General features: G+C 42.0%; 1 protein-coding gene across 3 annotated transcripts in view; it reads left to right on the top strand.

Moving 5' to 3' along the window:
- Bcas1 (brain enriched myelin associated protein 1) overlaps positions 1 to 12,525 on the top strand; it is an 84,810-nt gene that overhangs the window by 48,029 nt on the left and 24,256 nt on the right. The window contains exon 9 of one of the 3 annotated variants that reach the window (XM_074074999.1): positions 7,207 to 7,248. The exons of the other annotated variants lie outside the window; for them this stretch is intronic. Within the exon in view, the coding sequence (XP_073931100.1) occupies positions 7,207 to 7,248 (42 nt within the window). The remainder of the gene's footprint in view (positions 1 to 7,206; positions 7,249 to 12,525) is intronic. 3 annotated transcript variants of the gene reach the window in all.

Below are 12,525 nucleotides of genomic sequence, written 5' to 3'. Positions count from 1 at the left end.
AAATCCAGATGTCATATGGGGTCAGTTTTATGCTGTGGCTGGGAATCCAGCTGGATCTCTGAGCCTCCTTTCAGTTTGTTTCCTGTTGTACAGAAATCTTCCTCCTAGATTCTTCCCAGAACACAAACTCCAATCATTCATGAAAACTTTGGGACATGTCAGTCAACATTCTGTTCCAATCCTTTCTCCCTAACTAAGTACCACTGTGTATTTTAAAGTCTTTTACCAACAATAGAGGATGGTGTTGAGGAAAACTGATAGAAGTTAGGAATGGGGTCAGATCAGATTTAGAGTTCCAGTTCATCTCTATGAACCTCAGCTTCCTGAAGGGTAAAATGCAAGTAATAATGGTACACATGTCATATAAACAACGATGACTAAATGAAACACTGCCAGCAAGACCTCCTAACACAGCAAGGAGCACAAAAGTAGCCAATGAACAGCTGCTGTGCCCTGTGTCACTTACTTCCTCTGTACTCTGTGTCACCTGCTTTATTTGTTTGTGCTGTCCAGTTGGGAAAGCTGTTGCCTGGATACTTCTTCAACGTTTTCAATCTGTAAGGCGCATAGTCTCTTTGAAGTTCAAGTTCTTCCCGTTGCAAGTGATAGTCAGGACAACTTGATGTTCACCTCCCTAACAGTGGAAATTCGCTTATTCAGACTCATTGTCTCTTGAACCATTATTCAACGTTTTATATTAAGTAGATTATTTAAAATAATGAAGTTAAGAGAATCAAATCATCTGAATCTTGTATTTCCCTCTCACAACCAATCAGAAGGAAAAGCTGTCCTTTTCTCTACACTAAGGTTTTTGTGCTGGTCTGTGTGACGTTCTACACATGGGAGAATCCTCCTCCCTTCTTGTAGGGGAGATGGTGTTCTAGTAGGAAATGTAGTGAGGACCTTTGCTTTCTTTTCTTTCAATTAGAAAGGTGCTGATTAAAAAAAAAATCAGCTTTGTAGGCATTTTGAAAAATACAAAAGGAAAACACCAGGAAAGATATTTTCACGGATAACTAGCCCTAGCCTCTTTTCCTTCTTTCTCTTCTCTCTTTCTTGTAATGTAGAAGCTTTTAAACAAACTGTTCTTAAAGTTTATAAGTCTATAGTTACAAACTCAGAAGTGGACTTTTTCCCAGAACAGGCTGTGGGTGGGTAGCATTAGTGATTTTGGTTTAATTGTCCTGATTGCTGAAGTAATTCTTAATATAAAATAGATACCAAACAACCCTTGAGGAAATGAATTTCTAGTTACATGGCCTTTTCAAAACTAAGACTTAAAAACCCAATTACCAGAACTAAACATCCCTGATGGTCTGGGTTAATTGGGTGGCCACTCACTCTGGGGCTTTGCACATCACTTCCTGTTTGCCTTTCTTTTTCCTCCTCTGTGGAGTGAGAGGGTGAGGCAGATAACCTGGTGGTTCTTCTAGGTGACAGGTCTTACACAACAAGACCCGAGAGCTTGCACTGTGCAGCCCTGGACAAGTTACCTCTCCACCCTGAGCCCCTATTTTCTCACCTGTGAATAGGATTATGTTATCTCACAACGTTGTTAGGAAAAACCAAAAACTGACCATTGCATAGCACCTGACACATAGCGAGTGTTTGGCAATGATGTCGTCATCTTTCCCCAAATATGAGCAGACTGTGGTCATAATTACGTGTGGCTTCAGGTACCAATGCCTCCTTTGTACAAAAAAAGACTTGTTAGACCTTCTCCTGATTTCCTGTGGTGGGGACATTACCGACAAAACCTCACTGTGAGCCCTGACACCACAGAGACAGAGCGTCACACCTCGGTTCTGACAGCCACTGGCTTTTGAATTCAGCAGGTTGCTTTGATTCTGAGCCTGGTTCCTCTGCTATACTATGGTCCATAGTGCCTGCCTTTCATGATTATTGGGATGGCTAAGTAAACAAAGAGCATCTAGTGATGGATTCAGGGATCCCTGGCCCTGTTCCAGAACAAGGAAGTTTGGGGACATGCAAACTTCCACAGAGTGAACATTCGGTATACATGTTACAAATGCCTGGGTGCCTAGAACAGACTCAGAGAACATATGTGTCACTCTGCTCTATCAGGGCCACACCTTCCCCAGAGGGTTGCGGTTACAGAAGGCCAGGCATATGGCTGAACTCTTACCGAAGGACTTGAGAGATGGGCTGACAATTCTTGGGGTCCTGTGAAATCAGAGAGTCAGATGGCTGTCACGTGATCAAAATGATGCTGGTAATGGGATGTCTGTCGTGATAGAAAGACCTGCTAATAACAGGATGTCTATCAGCTGAAGTGCTACCGTGTGAATGTATTTTAAAGAAACTTTCTTTTAAGAATTGAATGCACTCTGGCCTGGCCTCGGGCTGCACACCTATAATCCAGCACTTAGGAGGAGGCTAAAGCAGGAGGATCCTGAGTTTGAGGTCAGCCTTGCTACATAGTAAGGCAATAATTGAATGCATTCTTTAAAGGAGAAGAGCCCTGTTGTCTTTGTTATTTGGGTTTGTGCTGATTAGTTATTTGCTGTTCTCCTCCTTCTTAGCAGCATACATGTGTAATCAGGAGCCTGTAGATTTTAAACCAGAATAGCTATTTTTTGTTATGAATTGGACTGGACTGTTTTTAGATTCACCAGATAATAGCCAGAGATCCAGGTCACTGAAGGAGATGTGAATGAGACTTTCACCCCCTGGGTCTTTCCTGACTATGCTGAAGAGGTTTGGGACTGAATAAGCACCCCTCACTCTGTACAGCCTGGACCTCACTGTCACACCATCTGCCCTCTCATTTAACTTTTCTCTTGTAACTGTGACTCCTTTCCTAACACATCCCCAGTGTGGAACCAACCATCCGCCCTCTTCTTCAGAGGTCTTCCACCACAACTGCTCACTGGCAAGGAAGAGAATGAATTGGAATCTGGCACTCCTGGTTCCTCAGTCCATGGACTTTCCCTGAACAGGTGGAAAAAAAGGAAAAGGGGAGTTGCCTGGGGCCTTCATTTGTCCTTCCATATGGAGTGGGGGCCAGGCTAGGAAGAAACACTGCAGATCCAGGCTTGGCTCGTTGGGGTGCTGTAATCAGCTTTGAGAGAGTCAGAGGTACATTCCAGCCTCAACAGGAAGGGTGACTCTAGGAGAGGGGCAAAAGCTGTTGGATGTTGGAACAGAGGCCCTGAAATGCATGGGGATTGGTTTCCATTTTGACTATTGATTTGGAACACTAATGGGAACCATGTAACATACAGTGGCCCAAAGTGTGGGTCGTTGTCAGTGCTCTTATCTTGGTTGGTAGCAGTACTGTCTTTCCAGCTCTCAACAGTTGCAGCTAATGTGTCTACTACAAGAAGGGACGCAAGCTACCACAGTGTATTTGTTAAGGAAGAGCACATGTTGCAGGGAGCTCCCTTTGGGAAGGCTCTGGAATCTGACCTTCATCCTGCTTATTCAGTTTTTATCAGTAAAACTTGGACAAAACCAGAAAGCACACTCATCAATTTTACAGGCAGGGTGGGCTCATGAAAGCAGTCCAAAATATAAATAATAAAGACCTCAAAATACTGGCACAATGGGATAAAGTCAGTATGACCTAGAATTTTTATTTCATGAAGGTCAGTATGCCACTAGCTATGCAGACTGAGTCATTAAGGTTTTAACTCAGACCCCCAGCATCTCATACCCCATTGCAACTTTGGATCCTAATATAACCTGAAGCAGTGCTAAAATGTCTATCTATAAGGGTTCAAGGAGCAGACTTAAGGACATTTCTAAAGCAACATAGAATTAATCAAGAAAATTCTTTAAGTCTAATAAACCTGGCTGAAGCTGAAACTGGAGTTTTGGACCCAAGACCCAAACTCCTGAGATTCCATATGCCAGGTCCAGCCACCTGCCTCTAAACACCAAATAAAGAGGCCTGGTGAAGGCAGAGAAAGGAGGTTTATTACGTGACTCAGGACATGCCGTGGGAAGAGGCAGAGTCAGCACTCAGTTCACCCTCAGCCATCTTCAGGGTACAGACATGAGCTATAGGTTTAAGTAGACAAAAGAACTGGGGGCAGGGGACAAAGGTATGCATAGTTGAACAGTCCCAGTCACAGGTGTAGTCTGGTTGGTCTCCTGACTGGAAGGGCCAGCAATCTTGGTCTGACAGGTGGTCTCTTCCAGTTCTGGGAAGTAATCACCTGGAGAGAGTAATCTGGTTCCTGTTTGAGAAGATTACTGTGGTTTGGGATGTGAATTGTTCTCACTGGGAGGGTGGCAACTCCCGTGGCTCTGGTTCCTTGTCATAAAGATGCTATCAGTTCTGGCCTTTCTGGAATCCAAGGTGATCACAAAGTGACTGTAAAGAGGAGGGCTTAGAGCAAAGACAGGTTCAAAATGGAGGCAGGGATACTAAGCTTCTGTTTTTAGTTAATTTGTGGGCCCAAGTAAGAAGTCAGTGCTTTTCAGCAAAAAGGACTTTGAGTGCCTCTTACAGTGCCACTTGTCCTAGTAATTTAAAAAGTGTCACCATTAAGTGAACACACAGTACCTTTGAGCACTGTGCTGAGTGCTTTGCAAAAAGAAAACACACGTCACCAGTGTTCATGGACTGGTGGATATAAATGAATCCGTGCCCCCACTCATCCTGTGCACATAGTTCTAGAAGCCAAGACATGTGGACATCCATCAGTCTGGAATGCTTTATGTCCCCCAAATGACTCCCCCAACCACAGCCCTGCCACCAGAGCCATCAAAGAGGTCCAAGCCAGTGTCCAAGCCAGGTGTCGGTGGCTCTCACTTATAATCCTAGCTACTCAGGAGGCAGAGATCAGGAGGATCAAGGTTCAAAGCCAGCCTAGGCAAATAGTTCATGAGACCCTATCTCGAAAAAAACAATCCCAAAAAGGGCCCCAGTACTATTAAAAAAAAAAAAAAAAGACTTGAATATTTTTGTTTTACTCATTGAATTTATTTTAATACATGCTATCACACAGCAGAGGTGTTGGTATTACATTTACTATAATAATACATTTGCTTTTCAAATAAACCTAAGTAAAAATATAGCTAATTTAAAGAAGAATATCAAGTAAATTCAAGTGGTACAAGACAGGTCAAGAATTAGAAAATGCTATGAAAACAATTGAAGCTTGAGAGATGCTGAACTCAACTAATTCTCAGAATAAAGAATGTTTTACTGAGGAATTTGGCTTTTAAAAGTATTCCTTTTGGAACAGGAAATATTTATAACGACAGCTTCCAAATCAGCAGAAAGATCTGGAAGCCTGTACCACAATGAAAATCAAAGAAACATTAGTGTTCAGAATTAGCTTCTTCTGTTCCTCTCTGTCACCTACACCAAGTTCCTTCTATGCTTCAGACCACAGTTAACCATCAACAACCAAGAGCCTGTAGATCAAAGACACGACTAACTGGTACAGGAAATAGGTCTGAAAACCTAAGATGATATATTGTTAAATAGGGTTTTAGACCAGGTCTTCCCAGTTTAGTGTAGACAGCAGACTGACTCCTGAACCTTCTGTGAGTCAGACTTGAGGAAGACTAGCTTTTAAAATATTTGGTTCTTTATCTGTGTATAGTGTGAAATAGCCTCCAGCTGGTCCCAGAGAGAGGGGGTATAGATCAAAGAAAGCACTTCTTGCAAATCCCTCAGAATGCACTGTCACAACTGACAACCAAAAGCTTCCAGAAATGCCACTATCTTTTCCAGGGATACTTTTTTGTGCCTGGAAAGAAGACATCAGTATAGGAAGAAGGTGAGCAGAAATAAATGGCCTAAGCTGAAGATTTTGCCAGGTATCGTAATGCAGAAAGAACTTCACACAGTGACCAAAAAATATATTTTGATCCTTAAAGTCATCCTGGCAGGGAAGAGACAGGGCTTTACAGGATTTCCTCCACATTCTAGCTATTTAACCTAAAACTAAACCAGTAACTTTGTCTCTCTGTACCTCTGTTTCTTGCCATGTAAATGAGGATCATTGTGATTTCTATTTGGGCCACTTTCAGGGAGGTAATATGTATCAGGTGCCCTGCAAAAGATGTATTTGTAAATATCACTTCTTCCCCTCCCACATGATGTCTTAGATGAAAAAAAACAGAACAGATCTTAGTAACAAAATAGACAAAGGGAAGATTTGTTAAACTTAATCTGGATGCTAAGGAAAGAGATGCAGAAGGTCTAGGAACTGTGATGTCATTTACAAAATGTCTTTTTTGCAGGAGAGAGCAGTACTGGGGTTTGGACTCAGGGCTTCATGCTTGCTAAGCAGGCGCTCTACCACTTGAGCCACACCACCAGCTCTTTTTTGTGTTGGATATTTTTTGAGATAGTTGCTTGTGAACTGTTTGCCCAGGCTGGCTTTGAACCATAATCCTCCTGATCCCTGCCTCCTGAGTAGCTAGGATTACAGGCACACAGTAATATCTTGTTTGTGGGAGGAGGGTCCAGATCTATTTAATAAGTCTAAATTGTCTGTAACCCACCAGTGCTCCCCCCAGAGATGTTTAGGAACCACTGAAGGGAAAGTGCAAAGATCAGGGTCCAAAGTTGGAGCTGATACAGAGACTGTGGCATTGACCTTTGATAGAATCAGAATAACTCCTCTACTATTTGGGGCAGGACTGCATATGCCACAATTACTCTAGGGCATAAAAAAGTGTTTGAATTGGGATGTGTTGGACCTGAGTCCTCCGGAGTATTTGGCCAGTGCGAATTTGGGCGTGATGAAATTGGCGCAGACTGAAGGCTGGTGTAAGGAGCAGCCTCGGATGGTGACCAGTCACAATCTGGGTAAGGCTGAAGACAGTGCCTCTCACTCCATAAGGACCATGGGTGATATTGACTAATTAATAATATTTACCCCTTTCCATGAGCTACTAGAAAATAGAAGGGCACAGATGCTCCTTCCCCACGGCCAGGACTGTGTTTTCTGTAGCAACCTTCTTGCTCGGTTTGTCTCCCTGCTGCATCTGTCCCTTTAATCCCCTTTTGTTGTGTTTGAAAGGACGTAACTTACATTATCTTGCTATGCTGTTTATATTTATGTAAGCTTCCTTCAGGTTCTTTTTTGGAACAAAGTGTACATAGCCAATTCAGCATGACGGAACCACATTACTGACTGCCAGCTCAGATAACCCTTTGCTTTTATGTAACTTGTTTTTGTAACATCTTGACTCTCACTTTTGTTTTTATCTTTCTTCTAGTCAGTTAAAGAGGATTCAGTCCCCACAGGTGCAGAGGAGAATGTAAGTGACACATTCAATGACAGAATCATTCCACTCTCATCTTTGGTGTGCTGGACCATTGGCCATTTTCAGCGCTGGGATCCTGGGTACTTGCATGTCCCAGGTGTCATTTATCTGCTGTAGACTCTTTCGCCTGTTCCCATGATTAGAGATCAATGAGAAACAACACTGGGTGAAATTTTGTAGCTCCCATTGAGCCAATGCAAAATCAGAGCTCACATTTTTATCATTTGTTATCATTTAGGGGCTGAAAGAGTTTACTGCATATAAGAATGGCTTTGCACATCCTTAGAGGGTAATCATGGATGCATCTCCTGCTTCATTACGCCTTTCTTGCTCCTTATCTTTGTTCCCATGGCAATCCAGATTCTTACTAACTTTGGGTGGTACCCAGGACAGGTAGTTGCACTGATAATGAAAACGTCTTACAGTAATCCATGCCGAGACTGCTGGCCTCAGTTGGAGAGGTGACTCCATGTCTGCACTTGGCAGAGACAGACAGAGCTTCATCCGTCTGGTCTGATTAAAGATCAGACATTTCTAGTCTTCAATCTTCTAGAGATATGGTCAAAATTTTTATGACAGTATATTTATGTCTGAAGGGATGTAGGAGAAACCACAAAAATATATCTTTTTAAAACATCTTCTAGGACGATTAATAAATGGGACTCATGGTTTAGGGCTTTCAGCTCCAAAAGAAGAGCAGTCTTGGGAAGTTTTCTAAGTGGAGATAAATGCATTCACAGCTCCTTAAGAAAAAAATGGATCACAATCATTTTGCCAAAGCAAAACATGTTTGGATCCTTCTGGTGTCTTGTTTACTTGCCATGGATGGCACATGTGCTTCCATTTTTATTTAGTTACTAGAATCAAACAGATATTGAAAATCTAAACATGCTCCAGAAATGTTATCTGTGATATGGAATGAAAATTAGAATGGCTGTATTATGATTCTTGTTAGAAGAAAAATATTTAAAATGTTTGGTTTTGTTGTTTATTGTTCCTTCCCTCTGATTTCTCTCCTTCCCTTCCTCCCCTCCTCCCTCCCTCCCTTCCTCCCTTCCTTCCTTCCTTCCCCCAAGCTTAACATCAGGTTTCCCACTTGGAGCTACCATAAGTAATAACCAATGTGTTTCCTTCTCCTTCATTCTCTCTGCACATCTATGGCCCCTTCCCTCTCCCTCCCTCCCTCCCCTCTTCCTTCCTTTGTCCTTCATTCCTTCTTCTTTCCCTTCATCCTTTCTTCTGTTCTTCCTTTCTTGAGCCAAACATAGTAGCTCAGCAAAGCTCAGGCCTCTAATGATTGCAGCAAGTTCTGGTGAATATTCTGGCTGTTTTTTCAAGAGTCAAAGTCTCTACATGGGAACTTTCAAGAAGGAATCCCATAAGCGAGTCTTCTTCCCATGAACTTTTAATTTAAAAGCTGCAGGTTCAATCTGTAGTATTCATTAGCTTCAGGGTTCTGAATTTCCAGAAGAGAAATGTCTTTAGGACATTAGTGTAGGCACTTGTCTGAGTCCCCAGCAGCTCAGATGCTAAAACGCAGAGTCAACCTGGAAAAGGCAAGCAACCTGGAAAATGAAAAGGTATTTTATTTTCTAGCCTGAAGCTCAGAACAGAAATATAGATGTGAATTAATAAATAAATTATGTTGAAAGATATTACAAAGGCTGATAGGAATATAAGAGAATGCAAAACATCTTTAAAGGAAAGAAAGAGCATTATAAAACTTACTTTAATTTGCTTAATCCTGCAAATTACATTTCTATACTTAAATTTCCGTATTTTACCTTCTGGCTGCCAATACTTGGAGGGAATGAGGCTGGGTCATAGTGATGTTGACCCCATCATCTCCAGGTTGTGTCACCCCTGGAGCCTCAGTTTACTTACCTATTAAGTGGGGACAGGAATAGTACATAGAGTTTTTGGCTCTTGTGAGAATTAAATGAGATGACACATGTACTGTGCTTACTTCTGAAACACAGAAAGAACTCATTAATTCAGAAGTTAGCAAACTCCAGCTTATGGACCAAATGCAGCCCACCATCTGTTTCCGTGTGGCCCATTGGCTAATAATAATTTCTACAAATTTGAATGGTTGGGAAAAAGAAAAACTGAAAGAATACTATTTCATGACAGGTGAAAAGTACATAAAATTTGAGTTTTATGTCCACAAATAAAGTTTTATTAAGATGCAGCCACACTCATTCCTATATATCATCTGTGGCCACTTTAACAGTACGGTGGCAGAGGTGAGAAGTTGCAGGAGAGACCACACGGCAGGCAGGACCTTGGGTAGGAGGACTTGGCTGACCGATAGGAAGCAGCACCATGAGTGCTAGCCTCAGTCATCAGAACCATGTTTTCTGGGGAAACTACTTTTCCCAGATGACTCAGTGTCCACTTGAGAAAAGGAGAAGGTAAATCAGAGTTCCTTCTATTTTTTCCTCCCAAATAGGAGAGAGCACCAGTAAAAACATCATGTAGTGCTCTAAACCTTCACACAGGACAGTTCGACGCCATTGCCCTGCCCATGTTACACAGGTCGTTAATCACTGGCTTCTCCAGGCTAATATATGGCTGAGTTTATTGGGTTTTTTTAAATCTCTCACAATTTTCCAAAAGCAATCTTCCAACCTGAAATTTACAAACACAGGTTAGGGTGAATTCAACATTTCTCAAAGTTTTCATGAAAATAAAAGAATAAGACTTTTGAGGCCCATGGAAGTTTAGTGCTTTTCCTAGAAGTGCTTCTCTTCCTACCAGAAATAAAAAATCTCCCTTGATTATAGAAATTATGGAATCCTTCACTTGCAATCCGAAAATGTTTTTGCCACTGATTAATTGAATTAATGTTCTAACTAAGGGAGGGGGGAGAAAAAAACCTTTCCTTGCCAATGATGTATAAACAGCAAGACAAGAGGTTCTTCAGTGATTTATCTCTCTTAGTAAAGGACCTCTCAGTTGCAAGTGAAAGGAAACTCAACCTGGAGGAAAAAGAAAAAGGAGCACATTGGATCTAATCACTAAGAAACTTTCAGGTAAAGCTTGATCAGGGCTCTCCCTCAGCTCACCTTTCTGGTCTGGCTGTGTTTTCAGCTTCCCAGCATCACCTCACCCAGTCCATATTAAAGGAGAGATTTGCCTGGTACCAACCCTCCATGTCCTGGAATTTGTTCTCCTTCATTGACTCAAGTGTACTCACAAGCTCATTAGTCAGCTTGTGCCAGGTTTTGTTGCAGTAACAACCAGGCCAAATTCTAGTGCCTTTCAACAGAAGGTGTCTCTTTTTTCCTCACTCTTATCACAAGTCAGCTGTGGCTGCATGGCATGCCCTCTTTCTGCTGAGACCCAGAGTGAAGAAGCAGGTCTTTAACAAGGATGTGCAGTTCTAATGGTGCCATGGGTGAGGCACAGCAAGGCCCCTAACACCTCCACTCAGTCTCGTCTTACATCATACAAACTCACATCCCATCACCAGAGCAAGTCTCACAGCAGCCACAGCTGTGTAACTCCCCTAGAAGGGGAAGTGAATAATTAGGAAAAGCCATTGTGCCACGTCCCTCCTTCCCTCAACTAGCCCAGGGAGCTCAGCTGCATTAGTTGGTTTAAATTTTTCAATCAGCTTCATTCAATCACATAGTCTTAAAGTTAGGGAAAGTTGTTCCCCAAAGCAAAATTTGGGGGAAAATAGAATAGATAACGGATCAGAAAGCAAACCTCCAAGTCTTTGCAATCAAATAGTGATGTCATAAATCCAATAACAATAATCTTAGAAGATTCTTGGCTGGGCAAAGCCTGCAATCCTAGCTACTCAGAAGGCAGAAACAGCCCTGGCAAAATGTTCATGAGACCCCATCTCAACCAATGGCTGGATGTGGTGGTGTGTTCCTGACACCCCAGCTATACAGAGAAGAATAAATAGGATCAATGTCCAGGCCATGCAAAGTGTTAAGATCCTATCTCAAAAATAACCAACACAAACAAGGGCTGGCAGAATTGCACAAGTGGTAGTGTGCCTGCTTAGCAAGAGCAAGACCCTGAGTTCAGTTCACCAAAAAAAAAAGATTCTTTTTTAAAAAGTTTTAAATATCAATATCATTATTCTTTAAGTGAGATTTTTAAAAGATGTCTATGAATCAGTTCCCCTAAGTCCCAACACCAGCAAAATCTGCATAAACCAGATTTCAGGAGTAAGTATGGCATACAATCTGAGGCAAGCAGTAGAACCCTTTACTGTTTGGGTCAAACACAGCAGTCGTGTTTATGCTGTGAACACCGTATCTCCTACTGAAGTTAAGCAAGGGGGACTCAATTCTGAACTACAGCACAAAAAAATTGTTAAAGAAAATCAAATATAGCAAAAACCTGATTCCGATTACATCCATTGAAACCCAAATTAAAATGTGCAGAGTAGTCGTGTATTCTAAATGAGGACTTTTTCCAAAGCTGAACCTGGAAGGAAGCCAGGCAAGGATCCAAGTTAAAAACTGAACTCTCCCGTCTCACTCCGCAAAGCAGATCCTGGCCCACTCCAGATGGCTCTGGGGTTCCACACCGGATGCTGGTGGATTTTTCCTTGGCTACTGAAAGCCACTTTTTGGCCCAGCTTCAAAGAAAATGGGAGTCTCCAGAAACTCCATGTCTTTTATCTACTAAAATAGTTGGGTTTTGGAGAATGGACTTGTAGCCTATGGTTTACAAATTAACACCTCTGATCAACTGGAAAGGGCCAGTGGCACTGGAAGAAGGTTGGCTTACCAAGTCATTGCCACTGGATCTGACAATCTTCTCTTTGATCCTTTACATGTAAAAAGAATCATGGTGCTTCAAACCAGATAGCTCTGAATCCAGAGTCAGCAAGTCACTCTGTTTATTTCCTACCTCAGAGACACCCGATCCTTCCACCCTCCTACCCTTGGTGGTAGACAAGGGTGGCCACCACTGTCCCCAAAGTAGCCCAAAGTATTTGGTTATGGTTGGTCCAAACCAGTAATCCATTTTCTTCACCATTAATTAGTCCAGGGATAAAGATGTGACCTAGTTGTAACCAATGAAATTTATGTACCCTGAAACAGAGAATCAAAAATTGAGAACTTATTTTGTAACAATCCTTTCACTATGACAAAAAGTTTCCTTCCATCTCAGGATAATGAATTAAGGATGTGATGCCTGGAACTGTAACAGGTATTTTGTGACCATGAGGTAACATATAAAAGGATGAAAATCCAGCATGCCAAGGATGAATAGAAAGAGCCAAAGTTCTTAGAGACATTG

This window comes from Castor canadensis, chromosome 5 (genome assembly GCF_047511655.1).
Source record: "Castor canadensis chromosome 5, mCasCan1.hap1v2, whole genome shotgun sequence".
Taxonomy (NCBI): Eukaryota; Metazoa; Chordata; class Mammalia; order Rodentia; family Castoridae; genus Castor; species Castor canadensis.
Note: the sequence above shows the minus strand (reverse complement) of the source record. Positions and strands in the feature narration are given on the sequence as shown.